This window comes from Prunus dulcis, chromosome 3, assembly GCF_902201215.1.
Source record: "Prunus dulcis chromosome 3, ALMONDv2, whole genome shotgun sequence".
Lineage (NCBI taxonomy): Eukaryota > Viridiplantae > Streptophyta > Magnoliopsida > Rosales > Rosaceae > Prunus > Prunus dulcis.
In genome coordinates this window covers 12376277-12401485 of record NC_047652.1, presented here as the reverse complement: position 1 = coordinate 12401485, position 25209 = coordinate 12376277, and the positions used below count along the sequence as shown (strand labels likewise).

The window sequence follows — 25209 nt, the reverse complement described above, 5'->3', positions numbered from 1 at the left end:
TTGATTTTCACACCCTAACTTTTGTTTTTTCTGCACCCTTCGTCTTGTTTCTATCCCCAGAGCGTTTGGTTGAGAAAATTTAAAAATGTGAAGGGATTCAAAAATACGGAGTTTAAAATGATAGAAATTAATGTTTTAGAGTTTATAAAGTTTCTTATTAGAGTAATGGATTTAAAGTACGTAATTTAACTTTTATTTATAAAGTTTTTTTTTAAACTCCTCCAAATTTCAATTTTTTAAAATTCAAATACGAGAATTAGTTCATGTCAATTTACAAATTCAGACTTTTATCAAAATTTCAAGTTTAATTCACATTTTACGTCATTTTAGAATTTCATGTAATTTTCAATTTTGTCATCCAAATGAAGGGTAATTTTTTTTATATAAGAAAAAAGAAAATTATAAACAGAAACTATGAGGGCACGTTGACCCAAACAGGTCGAAGAAGAAAGGAACCGAACAATTTGAAAGCAAGCCCGACTCTCACAACTTAGAAGAGCTAAGCTCATAGCCCAAATTTGTAACGGCATCTACCGTGAAGTTCGCCTCGCGATAGATATGATTGAATGACAAATCTCCACAATGCTTTTGTGTCGGTTTGCAACATTTCTAATAAACAATAATAATAAATTATTTATTAGAGCACATATATTCAGTAGGCTTATTATCACAAAACGTCCCTAAGATTTACGAAACTATCAGATTGCATCCTTAATGTTTTTTTGTGTCACTTATGGTCCTCAAGGTTAGTATGTGCAATTACAAATGGTCCCTGCCGTTAGGTTCTGTCAAAAACTCTGTTAATTTGCTGACTTGGCATACATATATATCACAAAACATCCATGAGGTTTACACACTTATCACAAATGGTCCCTATAAATTTTTTTATTTAAAATTCATAAATTTTGGTTTTCTTTTTAAAATTATTTATAAATGAAAAAATCATTTATAGAAGGATTTTAATCTTGAGGACCATTTATGAACCCTAAACCTTTAGTGTTTTTCATTTTAAAATTTTATGAATTTTAAATTATTTTTTAAAAACTTCATTAGTTTGTTGATGTGGCATATATATGGAGCCAACATCTACAATAATATAGTGTCACATGTATTTAAAATTTAATATATTTTTTAAAATAATTATAATTCATAAAATTTTAAAAAGAAAACAAAAATGTTATGAATTTTAAATTTAAAAAATTTAAAAATTTCATAAGGACCATTTGTGATAGGTCTGTGAACCTCAAGGATGTTTTATGATATACATATATGCCACGTTAGCAAACTAACAGAGTTTTTGACGGAACCTAGGGGTGGGCACTCAAACCGGCAAACAGGAAATCCGAGCCGAACCACACCGAACCAAACCGGAAAAAAACCGAGCTGACCAAAAAGTCAAAAACCGGTCAAAAACCGAACCGGACCGGTTTAGACCGATTTCGGATCCGGTTCCATGTCTTCAAAAACCGAACCGGGCCGAACCGAACCGGTGAAACTAAAAAAAAATATAATTTCAATATATATTTATATTTAATGCTATATTTTTAATTTCACTAAAAAAAACTTAATATTTATCCAAGTTCAATGTCAAAATATCTCTTTTTTCTCACTTTAATATTTATTTTTTATATGAAATTGAATAATTTGTTAATTTTCAAGTAAAAATAATAATATTTCAATTAAGAATTGTATTACAAAAAAATTTTAAAAAATAATTTTTTTAATCCGGTTCAAAACCGAACCGGAACCGGAACCGGACCGAAACCAGTTCAAACCGAACCGGACCGAAACCGGTTCAAACCGAACCGGACAGTTTTTGAATTTTTTTAATTAAAACCGAACCAAACCAAACCGCATGAATAGTAACGGATCGGTTCTAATTTGAGGCAAAAATTGGTCCAAACCGAACCGTGCCCACCCCTAACGGCAGGGACCATTTGTGATCATGCATACTAACCTTAAAGACCACGAACGACAAAAAAAAACATTAAGGATGCAATCTGATAGTTTCATAAACCTTAGGGATGTTTTGTGGTAATAAGCCTATTCAGTAAGATAAAATAAAACAAATTAAAAATTATATAAAATCGAGGAAGGCGGAAGGATGTTTCGATACCCACCTGACCCCTCTCTTCAATACCCAGCAACTTACCAACAACCACCAAACCACCAATACACCACCTTGTGTTATACTTGGATAATAAATCTAAGGCATTATACCCTCTCTTAATTCCTCCTAAACTGCGCCGCCCCCCTCTCACTCACTCTCTCTGGTTGAGTAATCCACTCTTCAGTCGGTGCCTGTCTCTTGAGGCCCCTGGCTACAGCCCAGTATAACCCTAAGAGTAGTTTCAGCCCATGCTTTTTAGCTTGCTCTTTCAACTCATTGGTAAACTTTGTATTTATTTTCCAATTTTGGTTCTTTTAGATTGATGACGACGAGAAGGTCTCCATGATTGGTTTTCCACAAACGGTAAATGTATCACGTCATAATGCACAGATGTAAGAACTGTTTATTGTAACGTCTATTTTGTTGATTGTTAAAGTGATTTGATTTGTTAACTTCCCGGATAATTTTGTTTATCAAATATCATATTCTCATTTTAAGAAGTTTCCATGTTTTAGATAATGTTTTCACGGGTGAGTTAGCTGAAGTTATTAGTTTAAAATTTAATGATTTTGTTTTTTTTTTGTTTTTTTGGTACATCCAGATTCTCTAGTCTAGAAATAAAAGCATATATTAAATCATATAAACCACGCGAGTTCGCTAATGAGGTCTAACCCAGTGGAAAAATGGCCTTAACATGCAGATCGTTGGTCTCGAGTTTGAACCTTCATGGCACTTTAGTAGTATGTGTGTGTGAGAAACCCCCCCTACTAAGCACGAGATGAGCCCAAAGCAAGCAAGAAGGGATGACCGGGTGACTCTTCTAAAGGAAGAAGGGATTCACTAATGCCAAGAGAGAAATTAGGGTTTTTTTAATTATAAACACGCAAATCACTCAAGTCTAACCAAATATACAGATACTATAACTTTAATGAGTCCATTTGGCTTTAATTAAATTCAGGAGCAAAATTTCTCAGCTTATATATAGGGTAATATTTCTTCAGAAATGGGGCATTGATTGGTGCATCATAAAATCGCCCATTTCGGTCACTTAGTTTATAGGCTTATTTCCCTAAAACTTGATCAAGTGTAAATTTAATCTTAATGACCTTGGCCAAAACGCTGATTTTGGACCAGTGCAATGAAAGTTTTTTATTTTATTTTGAAGTGGGTTGTGGGGTGAGACCTTTTTGTGCACCATTTACGTTACAATACTGTATATTAAATTAATCAACCTACTCAAAACATACATGTGTAATGTGTATTATGCAAATTTTCAACAAAAAAAAAAAAAAATCATCAATGAATCCTTTTCTAATTCATTGAAAATATTTTTATTTTTTCATGAATTATATATAAATTTGTACGAGTGTTTTTTGTCTAAATTTTTTTGAGAACTTTTAGATGTTGACTCCCCAACAGAAATTTTTAGATGTTATTTTTTGGATTCACCACTGAATGTACACAAAATCAACTAATTTATTTCATACTACTTTATCTGTGAAAGAAAACCATACATTACATTATTTATGTTTACTACATTATTATTTTTAATGGCGGGGCCGAGCTTTCGTTTGGGTGCGGGTGGCTTGAGGGGGTTAGCTGCTCACTGCTGAGGAGGGGAGTTGGCCGCGGCCTTGTTGGGTTCCAAGTTTTTTGTTTTTTCTGGACAAGGAAATTGCTGCCAGTGCCGTTTACTAAGAACCAAGATGTCTGCATAATTCAAGTGCCAAATCAATTGGAGTTGCATACCAAAGAGAGGCTGGCAGCACCACATGAAATTTTGTTCTCCTAGTTACAATGGGCCCCAAGGTCCAAAATAGTAACATTTCATGGCTGTGGCACGTGTCTATTCATGTGAAGTACAACATGAAATCTTTCTCAATTAAAGTGACATCTAATTATAAATTTGTGTCCTCTATTATGTGACAGTTTTATTAAATCGGTTCTCATTGTAAACCAAAATGTTATTAAGACATTCTAATCGGTTCTTATTGTAAACCAAAGTTTACACATTATATTCATACCTGGAGCCGCCGTAATAGTGTAACTTCAAAACACAATGAGATTGAAGTTTTGTTTAGTTTATCGTATAACGCCGTTTACGTTTCAATTGGGTTTCTACAGTCCCGATCTCTTGGATCACAGGAGTCCAAGAGATTGTGGTCACCCACCGTTGGATATTAATCCAATGGTTCAAAATGATATATATAAATGTAATATGACATAAATGATTATTACCCGATTCAAGTCCACCGTTGAATTTACATCCAACGGTGAGTGACCATAAATCTCATGGACTACAGGGGTTCAAGAGATCAAGACTCTGGGTTTCTATTAGAATCATAATAAATACTGAAATACTCATGTTCATTGTCATGCATTGTCATGTATTAACCCTCTGCCTTAGCATTTTTATCCTAAATATTGCTTCATTCGTAAAACCTTCAATTGTTTAGTTTTGAATATCTTGATTCAAACAAGGAATACCAAAAATTTAGAATTGAATAGTTTGAGATCAACTGTTGATCTAAATGCTTCAGTATGCAAACAAGAATAGAACGTAATGTATTTTCATGCAGAGAACTCGGTTAATTTGTGAATTTCTAGAGACAAAAAATCTCCGGCTAGGAAAAGGCGTCTTAAGCCGACAGTCAATATGTTCAAGTCCCTTTCCGGTAGCAGCCACAGTGAAATAGAAATCCATCTGGTCTTCCATGTTTCTCAACTCAAAGAAAATAGGCTAAACTATTACACCTTTGCCACAGGTAAAATTAGTGGAAAGTGTAGGACAATATTACATCAAAGATCGGTCAACAGTGGTAGCCTTTTGGTACCACAGATTCATATACAAAGGTCTAACTAAGTTATTGAAGATACAGAGCAATTTCTATTGACAAATCATGGAGATACAAATTTGTACAATGAGCACAGCTGTTTAGTTTTGTACAACTTTGAAGATAATGCTTCAACCATCATGTATCTTCTCCTTTCGCTTCTTGAAGTCCCGAAGCACTGTCTCCCTCTCCACAGGAGTGGCAGACATTACCCACTTGCTGAACTCTAGCTCTCCCAAACCCATGAACATAGAAAGGAGGCTATACTGAATCCTTTTCTGATCCTTGCATGAAGGAAAATTCTCCTTTCCAACTATACCATCTAGTCTCTTTCTCCGGGCAACACGAATGTATGGGTCCATCATACCATTGTTCTGAGAGATCATTTCAATCGCCCCTTGACCTCCAGGTCCATAATTTAGGATGTCTTCATTGCGGTGCGCATACACGACACCTAAGGATTCAAAGACATTTCAGTTTTCTTCCAAAAGAGAAATATAAAAAAGAATAAGATCTTTTAAAGCAAACCACATTCTCCGCTTCCCAATATCCTAGCAAATATTAAACCTGTTAATTGAAAAACCATTACAGACCTAATATTTAACCCTATTACTTCAACAGGCCCACAATTTGGTTATGACTCAATTTTAGTCTCTATCCCTCTATTCAGTTTTACCCTTAATTGTTCATTCTTTATGGTTCAACTCAATCTCAATTACTCGGCCACATTCAAATTTTTATACATATTATTATTATTTTCTTGGCAATGTTTGTTGACAAGGCTGCCACATCTTCGCTAACTTAAAGACTCATATATTGATTTCAATGTCGCACCACTGGCACAAGTTGTTTTCAGTATATCTGTTCTCCTTGAAGCCAATGGTTTACCGTGCACAGCACAAATCTAATTAGGAGCTTCTATAAATGCCTTCATCATATTTGTACCTAAAAAAATTTCTTTGCTGCTGAGCATGAAATGATTGCCCAAAACTGTCATGCCTTGGAGTTAAAAAACAGGGTTCTATAATGACTACAAATTTACTCTCTTTTTTCTTCAAAATAACAGAAATTTGAAGTCCACAATGAGCACAAGGAAGTTGTACATAAATATAACTATGCCAATCCAACGATTCTAAGAAGAAAAAGATAAGAAAGCACAATGATGAAAAATGCAAAGAAAGAGTAACAGAAGACCATAACTCTAATTCAGAAATCAAACTTACCCACATCCTTGAGCACAGGTTGACTTGTTAAACCCTTCTTAGAATTACTGGTTATTCTGGTCTCAGACAACGATAAGGACGTAACACCCACTTCTTTTAATGAAACACTATTGCTTCCAACATCGGTCGATTGTTGTCTTATACCATACCCTTCTTTTTGTCCATCCTTCTCATGCAACTCAAATATTTCGCTGGTAAAGACCTTATCTGAAAGGTCACGAAATAAATTGCAAATTCCGAAAAGCTCCCCTTGAAATTCTTTGCAATCCTGAAATAACCCAATTAAGTGAAATACAAATATCTTGTAGTTGAGTGTCAATAGCAATGTTCCAGAACAAATGAAAAGCAAAAAAGATCGGTTTCTCTACCTGAACACCTTCAAAATATCTCTTTTCCATTTTTCCAGAAACAGCAATGTTGGATAGCTGCTGTTTGTACACCTGACGTGAATAAACAAGTTCATCAAGGGAGCCAGCAGAAAGAAAGCGGAAAACCACAACATGCCGCTTCTGCCCGAAACGAAATGACCTGTCCTGGGCCTGTAAATCTTGGGCAGGATTCCAGCTTGGATCAAATATCACCACACGATTTGCGCTGACAAGATTCAATCCAAGCCCACCAGCTCGAGTTGATATAAGGAACACCTACGGCAACAAACCACTGTCAAAGAGAATTTAAGCACGAACTTCTGTTGTCATATTTGATTTAAAACATACCTGTTTGCTTGGACTTGAGTTAAAGTCATCAACAATAGACTGGCGCAAGTTGGTTGGTGTAGAACCATCAAGTCTTGAGAAGCAATAGCCTTTACGTATAAGAAATTTTTCCAGTATGTCGAGCATCCTGTAAGAAGAAATTCAAGTTCAGGAAAAAAAAAAGATCCTAAGAGAACCTAAAGAAGAAAACGTATGCACGGGCAATTCATTGACACAGAAAATATTCAGTCCGAGACCATCTTGACTGTATTACACAAAATGTCTTCATGTTATATAATCTTCAGTTAAGAGCTCAAATTATTTGGTGCTTAGTCAAAACCTCCACAAATGAAAATCTGTTCAACAGAACATTTAGAATAAATTAATTACGGTTTGTAACCCAGACAGAAGACAAAGAAGAAAAAAGAACTACAGTGCATCACCTGACAGAGTAGCTGAACAACAGAACTTTGTCACCGCATGAAATCCACGAGAACAAGAACTTTTCAAGCGCTCGCATTTTGCCACAATGTTTAACATCACTCAGGCCCATAAAACTCTCACTCTGGGTGTTCCCTCCTACCAGATTAATATCTGTGCCAAACACAGCGGAGGCAAACTCTGCATCTTTCTTTTGCTTATCTGGGTCATCCTTCGGATTAGGCTTAATCAGCTCCAAGTGATTACTTATCTGTAAAGTATCTTCAAACTATAAATACAAACAAATACCAATCCAGTAAAATTATGAAAAGCAATGTAAAATACAAAAATTCATCTCTCTCTCTCTCTCTCTCTCTCTGTGGACTGAGTTCTAATATATTCCATGTAAGCACTGCTTTTGAAGGTTCTGAATTCTTTAAGTACATGGCTGCTCTAGACATCTCAAGGTACCACGAATTCAAGAGGAACATACCTCATGTCTTCTTATCTTGCATAAGGAATATGTGCCTCTTATACATGGTAGACACACAGGATTCAATGAGTTAAAACAGATAATAACAAAGAACACTAAAAAATATAAAAGAAATTATAGAAGATGGTGTTCTACTATTAAAAAAAAGTTTGATTTCATTCAATATCAAGTAATCAAACACCATAACAATCCAAAATACAATGCCAAACCTAAATTCCTGATGCACTTGAAACTCTAGGCAACCAATTTTCTGGGAGGAATCTGAGGCTTGAGATTTCCATCAAGTCAATAACTTTTTCTTTTAGGTAAAAAATAATGCACAGAAAGTGTGAATACTGAAAACACATTGTATTGAAAAATATATTGAATTCGACGTTTGTTTGATTTTCAAGACATATGATGCCTTTCTTCCAAGTAATTTTGTTTTCTGATTCATATTTTTCAATCTCATGTTAAGAATATTTGATGATTGGAGACTAAAATAACCATGTAAGACCTGCCTCTACACCACCTTAAATTCATGCTATACCCAATGGAAAGAAGAATAGCTTTCTTCCAACTCTTCCCTCAAAGGGACTACAACATCAACAGTTACAAACTTACGAAGGAAAAAGCGCTTCTTCAAAAGAAAGAAAATTTATTCCTAATTTAGCAAAATGATTGCAGTGCTAAAAGTTATAAAAACTTGAAAAATAATTTACCTGTTGGAGCTTGATAAGGCAAGGAAGGACAATGCAAAAGGGGCATGAATCACATCCATCAGGGTTCTCCTTGTGAAGATATGGCCAAATTTTCCCATCCGGGACAGTCCTTTTGCAGCATTCAGCTTGGGCAAGAGGGCTGCCACAACTACATGGGAGGTCCTTATTTATTAGGCATTGAATGTCTGGTAGCTGTAACATTCTCCTATACACCCGTTTTTGCAATTCGCTCATAGCACAGAATATGACATTATCTTCCTTCCCCATCATAAGATGCCCAATGGTTTCCTCTTTTGTCCTTCTTAACATATATTTATGAAGAAGTGCCACTAGGTGTTGTTTTCGCTCATCAGCAACACGAACAAATCTTTCTGGAGCAGTTGACCTTTGGCCATGCTTGAGGGGTTCATCGTAAAACTCTCGAAAATGTTCCCGTGTTCCCAAGGATCCAGGTGCAACCCAATCAAAGAGATTAAAAAGTTCCATGATTTTGTTCTGCATTACAGTTCCAGTGAGGCCAATACGTTTTAAGGTTTTAAATTCTAAACATGCGATATAGAGCTTTGATTTTTCATTCTTAAGCCGATGTGCCTCATCAACAATCACAATCTCCCAATTGACCTCTGACAACTGGCTGCCACAAATCCTGTATGTGTCAAAGCTTGTGATAAGTATCTCAACTTCATGCGCTTCTAACTTATCATAAACCAAATCACGATTTGCGCCATGGTAAACAGCAACACTAAAGTTAGCCCACTTAGAGAATTCACTCTCCCAGTTGTGGATAACTGAAGAAGGGCAAACTATGAGAACAGGGCCTCTTTCTGCTGTCTGATTCTTCTTCAGTAATGTGGAGTCCATACAATCCCCATCGTTCCCAAACACAGCAGCCAAGAATGCAATAGTTTGGATGGTTTTTCCTAGTCCCCTGTTCAACATGCAAGAAATATAAAGAACTTACCTACTCGGAACTTCAAAGTGTGAGTGTGTGTGTGTGTGTAGGTAATGCTCTCTTGTCAGACTGTCAATCTGTTCAACATGGTCCAAATTGACAGGCTGACAACATGATACTGTAGACTGTCTAGCAAGGTAAGACAAACAAAACATCCTTTTACAATAAGCATTTATAAATAACAGAAGAAGAAAAGGAATCATTGTAAAAAGCATTTTACAATATAACAACCGAAAAACACAAGGAAACGTTCACGTTGTATAAGGGTAAAACCATCCTCATGATAATGTACTGACAAGAACTCCACCAAATAAGTATAGTCCAAAATTCTATCAAGATTAACTGTATATGAACTAGAAAAACTGTCAAAATTTTCTACTTCAAGAAGATGGAAGATTAACTTTGCCTCCTTTTCTTTCTTCATGTCAGAAGATATTTTCTAGGAGAGTGGCAGCTACCTTCCTTGCAAATTAAATCCTGAGTGCAAATGCTATGTACAAATACTATAAGAGTTCCTCATCACAAATGATCAGGCTTCTCAAGGTTATTCCTAGAAACAATCATGAATTCATCCAGTTCATTTAAAGAAAAAATTCCACAACCAAATTTTTGTCCTAGCACTCTTGTCCAAGTTAGTGCATTCTTAAGTTGAGTACAAAAGTATATCTTTGGTTCACAGTCTGATAGATCAGGTGCTTATGTACAGTTTGAACAATGCATAGTAAACTCTGTTGGAGACATGTCTTGAAACCAATCATTCCATTTTCTACTAAATCAATCATAGCATTGAATGGAAGGGAAAATTCTCAGAATTAAGTTCCAAAGCAATTGAATCAAATGATAAAGAAAAGGAAAGGGAAAAAAGAGTCCAGAGGACACAACAAAAAGTAATACGAAGAAAGTCAAAACTTTAAGAACTATATTAGATAAAGTTGAGGATATACTTACATGTCATCACCAAGAATACCTCCATGGTTGTTCTTGTACAGATTATATAGAAACTTCACTCCCTCTCTCTGATGTTCAAGCAATCTGCAGTTAATGGATGCCGGAACCTGCAACCATAAAAAGAAGTGATAAGAATACCTATAAAACAATTCCAACAATTTTCATATCTCCTTCATGCAAACCATTTCATAAAATCTGATTTCAAGCAACTTATCCCAACCTCTTGTAAATACCCAAAGCTACATCAATGGCACTTCAACTGTGCCAAAAAGATGAAAATCATTCATTCATGCTTTCTTACAGACCCCTAACAGATGACAAAGATACAAGTATACAGTAGTGTCAAACAATTACTGTCTCAACAAAGTGACCTAAATCAGTTAACAGACCATAAAATGACAAATAATTAAGGAAAATCGTAATCCTTTCTCATGTATTCCATCACTCTTCATTACTATTTTCCTTTCCATCTCATTGACTTCAAACCAAACACCTTCAAGCTGGTAATGTTACATAATGACCATACTGCTCTGTCTGTCACACAATTTTGGAACTAAGAGAGAAGGAAAGGGTCAAATAATAATCAATCTTGGATTAAAAGCTGATGTTAGATTTGTACAAATTACTAATTAACCAAAATGCTCTTTCACATACACAATATAAGAACAATAATCCTTTACTATTCCCACCTCCAATAATGCAACTAATTAATTTTTACTATCACATTTGCTTTTAAATTTCAAACACGGGTCTGAAACTCTCTCTCTTTAATAAATTTTTTTATCTTTACGTTCCTTATACCGAACAGTTACATTGTGCAAGCTAAAGAAATAATAATCTTCTGATACCATTAATACAAAGAAAAACTAGAGATACATCAACTACATCCCGCCAGTACGAAATTACGCAACACATACAAATGCAAATGTGTCGTTAAAGTTCAAAGGAAATTTATAAGCATGTAAAATACCTGTATAACAGGAAATTCTCCCTCTGAGGACAAAACCAACGGTTCATATGGTCCTATGCGATCAAACTCAAACAAACCCACTTTAGGCTTCTCATAATCCAGTGATTCTGGGTCGTCGTCTTTTTCGTCATTCTCATCCTCCTTGCCATTCTGGTCGTGGGTTTGTTTGGGTTGGCTCTGTGGTTGAATTGGGGGCAGAGACAGAGGATCTTGGAGTCTCAGAAGCTGCTGAGACAAAGAGGATTTCGGGGGCTTTCTAGGGATTGTGCGGTCTTCTAAGGTTTGGGTGAGTGAGGACTGTGATTGGATTGTTGAGGAGGATAAGGATGATGAGTTTCTGCAGGGTTTAAGGGCTTCTTTGAAGCTGTGTAGAGACATAGGATTTTGCGTTTTTCAAAGCAAAGGGAATTTTCTTTCGGAGATCCTTAATTTTAAACGGTGCATGCAATGTTTCTGTTTCTATGGTAAATCTTTTTCTTTTATTTTCACTAGCCCTAAGCACAAGCCTGTGCTTTTTATTGGCACCTCAATATTTGTTCTTTGCACCTAACATTTTCTTTATGCCGCACTGAATTTTAATAAAATTTAAAATTACTCAATACACTACATTTTTCTTCTTAAATTGCCCTTATGAACCTCATTCTTTAACTTATCTGTGTAAATCTCAACTCATATCAAACTCCACCCCATCGAAAACTCCCTCCTCTTGCAGACACACCCCATCACAAACCCCCTAGCATTTCAAACGCACCCCATCGCACACCCCATCCGATTCGCAACAGATCGCACACCCCAACCGAATTGCCTCACCCCATCGCAAACGCCCATCGCAGCTAGGCGATCTCACCCCATCACAAACCCATATGACCTTAAAATCTTCCAAAAAGCCAATGTTTGATTTCAATTTTGATTTCTATATCTATGTTTGAGTGTTGATTAAGCTAAAGTTTGATTTTAATTTTGAAAAGCCAAGGTTTGATTTCAGTTTTGATTTCAACTTTGTGGATGTGGGTTCGAACTTGGTTTTACCAAAGTAGATGTTACTTAAGGTGGGTTAACACCAAAATCGTTGCATTGTTTCAGTGGTAAATCCACCGAATTTGAACTAGTTTTTTACAAAAATAGATGTTACTTTCGGTGGGTTACCACCGAAATTGTTACCTTATTTCAATGGTAGTCCATTGAATTTATTTACGTTTTTCAGTGGATGTCCACCGAATGTATTTTCTTTTTTCAGTGGTAGTCCACCGAATCTGTTTCAATTTTTCAATGATTGTCCACCGAATTTGTTTCCGTTTTTCAGTGGTAGTCTACTGAATTCATTTCTTATTTCAGTAATCATCTACCGAATTCATTACTAAGTTTGTTCTTAATGTTGTTTTTAAGATATGAAGAAGACTCGCAAAGGTACTCCTGAGGCTTCATCATCTCGAACTTATGAAGTTTTTCCCACACAAAAAATGAATATAAGAAAATAAATAGAACTATTAGATTAGTAATCTCAATTATGTTGTGGGTGCATTTTCATCAAGGATTGAAATATTGGCCAATACACCGATATATCTGCTGATATATCGGTATTTTCAACTGTCGACATCGATACTGGGGATAAGGCCATATCTTCCCCTGTATCAATGATATATCCCCGATAAGTGCGACATCCCATATATTTTTGATGCAGATCAAATTGAATAGAGGTCATATAGAATAGACCTAGTACTAACTCAAATGAATCTTATGATGGCTATGGTTATGTCATGTCTGATTATAGTGGAATTAGTTATGGAGCTCAAGATGATAAAAAAGATTATGAACCTACTAGTTGGTTAATCCTAACTATGCCATATATGGGAGGACAATAGAGAGCTCAAGAGAGACCTATGTGCACTATGTTCAAACATGGCTTATAAACTGCTCGAGTTACATGACTTGGTATGACTATTATATGAATCTAGATGGTTGTTCCTCATTGTTTGAACCTCATAGGAGCTCTTCATTTATGTAGATGAACACTTATCTAAATTGTAATCCAATGTTTAAACAAACTATGGATTTATGCATGGTTTATTCATTCTAATTAACATTTTATTTTCAAACTTTTCATTAACTCGCATTACATACCAGTTATATTTCATCATATGTATATCTTATTATTAGTAAATTTTGAGTTTTATTTGTTCAATACATTCATTGATAATGTACATAACATCTATGAAAGTTTTACACCAAAATTATGTGTTTCAATGCCTATATCTATCATTTTTGTTGAATTTTCCTGATACCTAAAACGATAACGATATATCCCCCGAAATATCTATAAATTGGAGGTCCGATATTATCTGCAGGGCCGATATTTTAATCCTTGGTTTTCATCAATCATTAGGATGACCGTATCTGTAATAGCTACATTCTCCACTCCCGGAAGTTGTTGAAATGCATCCACACACGCTTGGTCCTCGCGTACAAATGTGTTACATTGTATATGTCACTTTGTTCATGCCACATTCTAGAAATTAGTGAAATAGGATGATTTGGAGATAAATGAACCTATAAAACAAGAATTCATTAATATACGCATAGCATATAATATTAAACTATGTAGCGTAAACAAATAAATTCATACCTGGACATAGTGATCATCATCAATAAAACCAATGGCAATCTCATGTAGCTTGGTTTCGCTTGATTGAACTGAGAAGGGAAGAAAGGTAAGGCATTGATGCATGTTTAGAAGGATTAAAACCACATTAAAACCTGTGGCAATAATATGCCCCATATAAGACATGGTCATCCAACAAAAGAATGGTGCAAATCCATCACCAAAATAGTTTAGCGCTCATTCAATCATGTTGTACCATTTGTGCTTACAAATACACTTCTTAAAAACAGAAGACATATCACGTAGTTGCTACAAGAAATCGATAACAAATGATCTAATTAGGGAATTAGGAATACAAGGTTAGGACCAGACACCATAGCTTAATCATACTTTAGCTAGAATCAATACGAGAATCTGAATTGAACTTGTTAACTTATTTGCTTGATTTATTTCTTTTATTTATTTCTTGTTTTCCGTTCTTTTTGTTTTTGTTTTTGTTTTGTACAGGGAATTGAATTGAATCAATCTATCATCAATCCTCATGGGATTGACCTTACACTTACATATGCTATACTACCGAACGGCTCGTGCACTTGCGAGAATCACAAGTTAAGGATGCAGCTGAATCCAGCTTTTTCTTGCTGTGATTGGATGACGATGTGTTTTTGGTTGGGTTGGCAAGCTAAAGCATGAGAAACTGATCCTGTAAAACATAGCCAAATTAAATTGTTGATTGGAGTGAAATTTGGAATAAAGAAGAAAAGAAAAGATTATGGGTTTTTAATAAATTAAAAAAAAAAAAAAAGAAAGCTTAAAACCTATCAGATTAAAATGGACTTGGATGAGCTTTTTTGGGGAAAAAAAAGAGAGTATATTCTTATTTGTGGGTATTTTGCTAGTTTGATACGCCAAAAATAATGGATGAAGAGTTAAGTAAGTGGCTTCGACGATGATTGAGAGGAAAAGGGGTGGCTAGGGTGAGGACCAAATTGTCACACCCCGGACCGGCTCCGCCGTAGCAGGATATTGTCCGCTTTGGGCCTGGCTACATTCTCACCAGCCCGCACGGTTTTGTTTCTGGGAGCTCACGAAGCAACTTCCCAGGGTGGTCACCATCCTGGGATTGCTCCAGCCTCCAACTCGCTTAACTTCGGAGTTCCTACGAACCCGAAGCCAGTGAGCTCCCAAAAGGCCTCCTACTAGATGGATGCGAGGTGTGCCATATAAGGCACATCACCCCCTCTCCGTTTGGTCGATGTGGGATCTCACACAAATTGCCATCGAATTATGTTACATGGGTGACTCATGTGCAATTATTGACAGCAATTTAGATGAAATTGCCTCAATTCTAGCAATAAGTGTGAAACTAGCCATATAAATTAATTCAGGTGTTAAGTTGACTGATTTGTCAGTTCATGGGGGGTAAGTTCGTTTAGAGAGAGAGAGAGAGAGAGAGAGAGAGAGAGAGAAGAGACATAGGGTGGGTGGGAGTTTGGGAAGTCTTTTTGTTTTAAGGATATTATTTTTAAATAATTTTATATTGGTTTTTTGACACATCAACTACACGTCATCAATTTAATTGAAGATCAAACAATGAAACTAGCGGAGGGTGTAAATTGGTCAAATTTTAATATGCTAGGGTAAAAAGTGATTAAATTAAAACATCATGGCCCGTAAACCTACAGAGGTAAGACATCGCTTATCCTAAATTTAAGCAACCCACCATGACTGGCTTTGACTGTTTGTATTCGTGTATATATATATACTCAAACAAACTTATTTGAGGGACACCTTTGTAAGGCCCACTCCATATTGTATTTCACTAATCCAAACCATTCATTTTTTAGATATTCATTCAAAGATCATCTCTAAAAAAAATCACTTGAATCCAATGTTATTTGACTACTCAATTGAATTATTGAAATTTTAACAGTTTCTTGAAGCATTATGTTTATTGATTTTCTAGGACATAATTGGATGTTGAAATGATTTCCGATTTGTCTAAGTTTTTGCAAGGATGATCTATGAATATAGATTTAAAAAATAGATGATTTGGATTGTTTAAAAAAAAAAAAAAAAATCATATGGGACCCTAATCCCTCAAATAAAATTATTTGAGGGATCCCTCAATAGAATGGGGGATTCGAACTTAGTACCTCTAGTGTAGAGTAATTGAAAGGACCCAACCCAAATTCCACTTTGGATTTCGTGTCGAACCCCGTGCGTGTCCAACACCTGGCAGGTGTCGAGCATGAATGACTAAAAATATCCTTCTTACCCTAACCCAAAAATTGCTTTAGGGTTTGACTTCTACCGGAAAATCAGCAGAGTCTCCCCTGAAAAAGGTTCAAACCCAGAAATCTACCTGCAAAGCAAACTCAAATAATTTCCAAAGCGTTCAGCAAATTCAACTTTACAAAATTGAACATAACAAACCAATCATAAACTTGTGGCTACATCTAGGTTAGCCTAGGTTACCTACGTACCCTCATTGAGGGATCAAGCCACACGTAGTTCTTTCTACCAAAATCACAATTCAGATAAGTTAATATTGTTCAAGGTAAAACCAACAATTAAATTCTAGAATCATTCTTTACTTTGTTTTCAACCAACTATATAATTGAATGTCATTCTATGTAATTATGTATCTAACTACTCATTAGTTTATCATTGTACATCCAAACACTCACATAACCAAACCTTTTACCAGAAAGCCATACTTGCAATTATCCGCACAATTCATATATCATGTAATCACCCACCAAGGAGTATATGGGAAAAACATCAAATCTGAAGGCAACAGAGGAAGGCAAAACTAGCTAACCTGTAATATCCCACATCGACTAACGGAGAGGGGGTGATGTGCCTTATATGTACATGTCCACCTTCATCTAGTACGAGGCCTTTTGGGAGCTCACTAGCTTTGGAGTCATAGGAACTCCGAAGTTAAGTGAGTTGGAGTTAGAGCAATCCCAGGATGCGTGACCCGCTGGTTAGTTGTTCGTGAGTTCCCAGAAACAAAAAATCTTGAGGACAGAGTGGGGGGCCTAAAGTGGACAATATCGTGCTATGGCAGAGTCGATTCCGGGATGTGACAAAATCACCTATGTAGATAAGTCGGACAGGTAGCTAGGAATCCTAGCCAACCCTGTGCAGATAATGTGAGCAGGGTGATGAAGAATATCATGTAACTGTACTACACATTGGTACTGCACTAATTTCCACATAGATGTACCTCAAACATAATCCATCAATTTCAATAATAATATACCATCAATTACAAGTACCACACATGTGGCCACATGTGTGATACATCTTCGCAGAACTCGAGGGACACGAGGTCGGCTCGAGACCGCATTCCTTGCAGAACTCAGGGGACACATGGTTGGCCTGAGACCGTATTCCTCACATAACTCAGGGAGATATACTCCACCTAAGAATGTAAATAATCCGTCAATTCCCCTCGCATAACTCAGGGAGATATACTCCACTTGAGAATGCAAATCCTAGCATAACTCAGGGAGATATACTTAACCTGAGAATGCAAACCCTCGCACCACATAGTTTGGGCTTCCTCTAAACTCGTGGGCACACTGTTATACGCACGTAGACATTCCGAAGGCAACTGTATGCTAGAAGGCAACCAGGATGTCCATAAACATCAATATTACAAGACAACCATATTTCCGAAGGCAACACAATCCAATTATTAATCCATTTAACTCATATATAAAAATAAACGTAAACATATCACCAAACATTTAAATTCAACTCAACTCAAATCTGCAAAATAAAACATAAATATATCATAAAACTCCCAACGAGGCCCATCGTCTAGGTCAATTAGGCCCACGGGGTTCACGACCTCAATCCATAAGTTCCTATAGGTCCAACAAAGTTTACTAAAGAAGTCCCAAAAGTTTGATATCAATTAAGCGGTCGGATATAAGCCAATCGCACCATCGGTCGGCGATCGTTTCGCCTAAACTTAGAATCATTGACTCGAAGTATCCGGGACTCCGATTCTCAATCAACAGTTTCCTGCACAATCCTAAAGCTATAGAGAATAACATATTTGAAATTGGGATCAATCGAACTGTTCGAACCTATCGAACCCAGATATCGCATAATAGGTACAATATTCGTTCGATTGTCAAAAGATAACCAAATTCATCCGAGCATACCATTGTGTTTAGGACGATAACAGTGGCCCATGCACCAACCCAGGCCTCAGCAGCACGTGGGTGTCTTGAGAAATTTTCGGCTCGAAAATTTCTCAAAACACCCTATAATACCTATACCAATACGTTCAGACTAATAGGAGGATCAACGTTTGTTCTTTGACCACCACAAAAAATGGCCAAAATTGGCCAGATCGAAGCTGAAACCATCGGTCAAAATGGGTATTTTGAACAATCTATAAAACCTCAAAATCAATCCAAACTAAGTACATAAACAGGTAGAGCGTGATGAGAGGATGAAGTTTCATACCTCATTCGATGATTTGGTCGCCGAAATCGCCAAAAATCACACGAAGACAGTGTAATTGGTACTTAGGTGACGAGGGCCTATAAGACTACTAGTGACAACCTAGGCACTTAGAAGGACCCGTCAATCTAGGCATCCCCTGTGCTAGCAACAACTATGGTGAAAGTGTGAAAACATCATAATCAAATAAACAACAAATATTAACCAAAATATACTAAGAATAGGGTTAAATATAAAATATAAAATCGACTCATCAAAATACCCCCAAACTTAGCTCTTTTCATGTCCCCAAGCAAAACAAGACTCAAACAAAAATAAAAGCTTAACAAACTGGACACCTGACTCGAACTTAACCACGACAAAACTTCCACCTTCAAGTTGCAATCCATAATAAATTTTGAAAACAAGAACATCTTTTCAATAGATCCAAGTAATCCCACCACAGCGTCTAAGCTATTTAGAATCAATTAGAAAAGAATTCACAAACTTTCTTCGGTGTAAAGTGAACCATCATAGTTACGGAGACTTGACTAAAACCCTTACCTCGCATCCCTTTTATCCATACTTCATACATTTTCTTCACACTGACTCCCAAGCCACTAAGGCTTTAGGACACTGGGTGTTGAACACCCCTAAGGACTTATGAACTCAAGCTAAAAAGGCTATGGAACCCACTAACCACCCTGCCTCATGCCGAAACTCTACCATTTGACTCGAGAATCACTGTTGATTAGGCAGAACTGGCCCAGTTACTAGGCAAAACCTTAGGTGCGACAATTATTACTTGATAACACATACTAACCTTATCTATATTCAACAAAAATTAAACACACTTAGACAAAAAGTAAGTATTTCAATCTCACTCCCCACAAACCATGTTGGTGTGATGTGCAAATTTCAAAGTATAATTAATGAATTAGTGTCTAAGCAATAATAAATAGAAAAGACTTTACTATGGGATTAATCTTCACCATGTCCATTTGTTCTAACTTTTAAAATAATCTATGGATATTAACTTAAAAACGAAAATTTTAGACAAGACTCAAAACATTAAAAAAAAAAAACTAAGATTTACTTTCCCACCCCAAAACTTAAATCACACATTGTCCTCAAGGTGTAGAAAATAATCAGAAGAAACAAGAGTAGACCAAACAACTAAAAATACTCTAAGAAAAGAAACTAGGAAAGCAAAAGAGAATAACAATAAAATGAAATAAAATAAGAAAGAAAAAGAGAAAAACAATAAAAGAAAATAAATAGGAAAGAGAATACCCGGAAATTAGACACCTTGGGGATTTGAAGGCATGATCAGGGAGATGGCGAAGGTGCACTGACCAACACATACAGGCACACGCTTGTTTCAAATTCTCGCGACAGCTACTATATAACTGGTGTAGGAGCTGCATCTTTCATGTGAAAAAAATAAAAGCTAGCTATTCTTGAACATGCTTTGGATCTCTTTCCATTAGCATCGCGGCCAGAGCCAAACACTGTCCATTCCCATCTCTTCTCTAAATGCAAAACCATCCATCTCCGCCCTCTCATTTCTTCATTTCTCTTAAGAAATCAAGAGCCTTGTCTCTTTTTGCTTCTCTGTCTCAGACCTCTACCAGCACCGTCACTAGCGTAAACCTGCATCCATGATGTCCCTTGATCCACAATATTGAGAAGACGTTGTCTAATGGTTTTTCATCCAAAAAGAACATCGAGTCACCCAAAAACCACTTGACCTGCAATAACATAGAATCTGCTAGTGACCTCCCGAAAAGATGAACCACATCTAAGAGTGTTGGGTCTAACCAATAATCTTGTAAGAATGATTTCAAGATCCGATATCCATCCGAAGGTAAGATTAATTCTAGAATTTGTTTTGGGTCTTGATCTGTAGAGATGTTGGTTATGTATAGATGTGTGTTCTTTGCCCCTACGAGTACTCATATTGATGTGCACTGTATTGGAAAGATGCAAATCCAGGAGAGGGTAGTCAACACACAAGCTCAAAGGATATGGACTCACATGGGAGTGCGAAAGGTGGATCCGTGCTTCATGTGAGTATAATTTCGAATTCCTGCAAATTTTATGGTTGTGGATCCGGTAGTAAAAGTTGTACTCAATGTTGCGGTGTATGGCTCTGTGTTTTAACTGCGCAAAATTATGCGTCTGCTCTAGATCTACACAACTACCCCAAAACTTGCATCTTTGAGTGAGCTCATGTTAATTTCCTTAACTTCTAGCGTAGTGTAGATGTGGTGATGTGAATATAGACTGGTTGCTGAGTGCATGATTCCAGTATAGGATTTTCTGCTTTTGATGCTTGCTGCTGATTGTTGTGTCCTGCATTGAAATCAAATATGTGTTAGGAGTAGAAAGAAAATAAAAACAACTAGATAAAGAAAATAGCAACAAGAATTGTTTTTTTTTTTTTTTTGGGTTTATTTTGAAAATAAAAGAAGTAAATAGTTTAGAAAAATTGGTTGCCTCCCAATAAGCGCTTTGTTTTGAGTATGTAGCTAGACATTGTAGAAGTCTAGTGGTCAAATCACTGGTTCCTTCAGAGTCAAAGACTCGTTTGCAGTGTTGAAGGGTGTTTCCACATAGGGCTTCAGCCTGTGACCATTCACCTTGAATGCGTTTCCCTTAGCCTCATTAGTTATTTCAACTGCTCCATGAGAAAAAACTTGAGTCACCATGTAGGGTCCAGTCCAGCGAGATTTTAATTTTCCTTGAAACAACTTGAGCCTTAAACTGAATAACAGAACCTTTTGCCCTGGCTCAAATTCCTTCCGTAAAATTTGACTGTCATGAAATGCCTTAGTTCTTTCCTTGTAGATGCGAGAACTATCATAAGCACCTTGACGAATTTCCTCTAGCTCATTTAACTGCAATTTCCGCTTTTCCCCAGCTGAGTCATATGCAAAATTTAACTCTTTAATGGCCCAATAAGCTTTATGCTCCAGCTCCGTAGGTAGATGACAAGTTTTCCCATAAACAAGTCGGAATGGTGACATCCCAATAGGAGTCTTATAAGCTGTCCTGTATGCCCACAAGGCATCATTTAATTTTAAACTTCAATCCTTGCGTGTAGAGCTCACTGTTTTCTCCAAAATACGCTTGATTTCTATGTTTGAAACTTCAACTTTACCAGATGTCTGTGGGTGGTATGGTGTAGCCATGCGATGATTAATCTCATACTTTGCCAGTAGGTTAGCAAACGGTTTAGTAATGAAATGCTTCCCCCCATCGCTAATAATAACGCGTGGAATTCTAAAACGTGGAAATATAACCCCTTGGAGGAACTTCAGGACCACTGATCCTTGATTGGTTGGTGCTGCAATGGCCTCGACCCACTTTGAAACATATTCCACAGCCACTAAAATATATTGGTTCCCGTTAGAAGATGGGAATAGTCCCATGAAATCAATATCCCAAACATCAAATAGTTCAACAATTAGGATACTTTGTTGGGGCATCTCATTCCTTCTAGATTGATTTCCGACCCTTTGACACCTATCACAAGCCCCTGCACCAATTCTGTGAATGTTTAAAAAGTGTTGGCCAAAATAACCCACTCTATAGGATTTTCTCTGTTGTCCTTTTCTACCCAAAATGTCCTCCACAGGCATAGTGATGAGCAAACCTTAAAACACTTTCCTATTCAGCCTCCGGAATACACATGCGAATAATCTAGTCTGGACAATACTTGTATAAGTAGGGTTCATCCTAGAAATAGTGCTTCACATCAGATAAAAACTTCTTTTTCTGCTGGTAAGAAAAATCTGGATGCACCACACCCTTAGCCAAATAATTTACAATATCTGCAAACCAAGGTGTATTAATTTGGACAACAAATAGCTGTTCATCTGGGAAACTTTCACTTAATGGTGGAGAATCTACCTTCGTAGCTGCTGGAATAATTAATGTAGATAAATGGTCAGCCACAACATTCTCGCTACCCTTCTTGTTTTTAATCTCTAGGTTAAATTCTTGGAGTAAAAGAACCTAACGAATCAACCTAGGCTTTGCATCCTTCTTAGACAACAAGTATTTTAGTGCAGCATGATCAGTATAAACAATTACTTTAGCCCCAACCAAATAAGATCAAAATTTCTCTAGTGCGAACACAACTGCTAACAATTCCTTCTCCGTGGTTGCGCAGTTAGCTATGCATCATTTAGAGTACAACTTGCATAATAAATGACATGGGGAAGCTTATCTTTCCGCTGCCCTAAAACTGCCCTGACAACATAATCTGACGCATCACACATTAACTCAAATGGTAATCCCCAATCTGGTGCAGCAATGATGGGTGCTGAAGTTAGGAGTGCTTTCAACTTGTTGAACGCTTCTAAACAGCTCTCCATAAAGGTCGGCTAATCTTGGAGAAATCCTTGATGAACCAACGATAAAAACCTGCATGTCCTAAGAAGGACCTCACACCTTTTACTGATGTAGAGGGTGGCAGCTTTGCAATAACTTCAATCTTTGCTTTGTCAACCTCAATGCATTTGCTAGAAATTGAATGACCCAAGACAATTCCCTATTTCTCATGAAATGACACTTTTCCCAGTTTAGCACTAAATTTATTTCTTGAAATCTCTCAAGAACTAATGATAAATTTTGTAAGCACTGATCATATGAATCCCTAAATACAGAAAAATCATCCATAGAAACTTCCACAATATTTTCGACCAAGCCAGAAAAAATACTCATCATACAACGTTGAAATGTACTAGGTGCATTGCACAATCCAAACAGCATCCTCCGATAAGCATAGGTACCGAATGGACAAGTGAAACCCAAAACGTCACTATTCCAGCACCGCGCACTGCTCCTTTATTTTATTGCCAGAAAATAATTGCTTGGTAGAAAAATATGAAATTTCGATACGATCAAGCTAAATGGTAACGAATGTCCTCCAACTGGAATTACCCCAAAATTCGTTCATATGATTACGTTTTTCTCCAGAGGAAGTCAAAAGTTCTATATGGGAAATATAATTCAAAGTATGAAAATTCTTCCAAAATATTAACCAAAATATACTAAGAATAGGGTTAAATATATAAAATCGACTCATGAATGATTAAGTCTATTTTTGCGTTCTTGTAAAATTGTCTGATAATCATTTGTAGACTACTTATGTAACACTCCATCCCAAAAGTCACAGTTCAATTGATTATTTATTGTTAAATTGCATTTTTGCCCTTGAGTGTAGGGGCAATTTAATCGCTTTTTGTTCGGAAAGGAATATGGGAAATTGAGCAGCACCACTGCATAGAGCTCGATGATACAAGTTTGTAGACAGGTGGCACGTTTAATTCAGAGTTAAAACGGAGAAGTTATGATTTACGGAAGTGTAGTGGTACAACCGTAATTTTTGCAACACCATCTCTCTCTCTCTCTCTCTCTCCTCTGTTTCTCTCCCACTGCCACACCGTCTCTTCCGACGATGGTTGCGGCCCTATCCGACCACGCCATGCCACGAGATTGGTCACAAAAGAACCTGGAGGAGCCGGCGATCACGCCTGGCCTGAAGCCTAGCCACCTCAGGCTCTCACGCCGCCGCAACAACCTTAGAAAGTTTTGGGATTTTTGAGCTTTCAGTCGTTGTTTCAGGCGACCAATTTTGTCGATCCATGTATGAATCTTCATCCTCTCCACGTGCTCTAGCTATGCTAGTATCTTGGATCGATTTTGAGGTTTTACAGATCGTTCAATATATCCATTTTAGCCGACGATTTCGGCTTCGATTTGGCTAGTTTTAGTTAATTTTTGGTCCTGGTCGAAGAGTAAAAGTTGATCGCTTAGGTGGTCTGTTATAATGGTATAGGAATTGTAGGGTGTTTCAAGAAACTTCCGTTGCTAGAAATTTCTCAAGACATCAACATGCTGTGGCAGTTTGTTTTCTAAAACACTTCCCAGGTCGTCCTGAGCACGGTGATATGCTCGAATTTGGAATTGATATCGTTTGACTATCGAACGAATATTACACCTATTAGCGATATTCAGGTTCTTTAGGTTCAGACTGTGTGATCGGTTCCAATTTCAAATATAGTGTTCTCGGTACTTCTAGAATCTTGTAGGAACTTGTGGATCAGAAATCGGAGTTCCAGATACTCTGAATCAATGATTTTAAGTTTCGGTGAAACGATCACCGTCCGATCATGATATTGGCTTAGACCCGACCGCTCAATTGAGATCAGACTTTCGGGACTTTTTTACTAGACTTTGTTGAGAGGTAGTTATGGTTTGGTTGTTTGATTTTAAAATGGTATTTTCTTATGAATTATTGTTCTATCGCTTTTATTTTCCAAGCATGATATATCTATGTTTATTTTTTATATATGTATTAAATGGATTAATAATTGGGTTGTGTTGCCTTCGGAAATATGGTTTCCTATGGATTGTCTTCGGACACCGCAGTTACCTTCAGATTTGTCTACGTGCTTATGACATTGCCCCAAGCGTATCGGGGATGCTTGAACTGTGTGGTGCCAGGATTATTTGCATTCTTAGGTTGAGTATATCTCCCTGAGTCCTTCAAGGAGAATTGAAGGATTATTTATCTTCTTAGGTTCAGTATATCTCCCTGAGTCATGTGAGGGAAATTGACGAATTATTTGCATTCTCAGGTTAAGTACATCTCCCTGAGTCCTGCGAGGATTTGCGTTCTTAGGTTGAGTATATCTCCCTGAGTTCTGTGAGGAATGCGTCTCGGTCTAACCTCGTGTCCCCCGAATTTTGCTAGGAGGTATCACACATGTGGCCACATGTATGGT

The 25209-nt window shown here is 36.8% G+C and overlaps 1 protein-coding gene and 1 pseudogene across 2 annotated transcripts; both read right to left on the bottom strand.

Moving 5' to 3' along the window:
• Window positions 1-4690: 4690 nt before the first annotated feature.
• On the bottom strand, window positions 4691-11822 carry LOC117622745 (switch 2). 2 transcript variants are annotated; one of them, XM_034353513.1, is made up of 9 exons: window positions 11347-11410; window positions 10597-10910; window positions 10377-10483; window positions 8477-9404; window positions 7306-7553; window positions 6884-7010; window positions 6536-6811; window positions 6168-6435; window positions 4691-5398 (listed from the first exon to the last, which is right to left on the bottom strand). In XM_034353513.1, coding segments are annotated over exons 3-9 (2172 nt in total). In that variant the 5' UTR covers window positions 10379-10483; window positions 10597-10910; window positions 11347-11410; the 3' UTR covers window positions 4691-5075. The 2 variants fall into 2 exon arrangements, with proteins under 2 accessions (XP_034209404.1, XP_034209403.1); XM_034353512.1 differs by lacking the exon at window positions 10597-10910 and having other exon boundaries at window positions 11347-11822.
• A 9145-nt stretch (window positions 11823-20967) lies between these two features.
• LOC117621767 lies at window positions 20968-22056 on the bottom strand (annotated as a pseudogene).
• Window positions 22057-25209: the final 3153 nt, after the last annotated feature.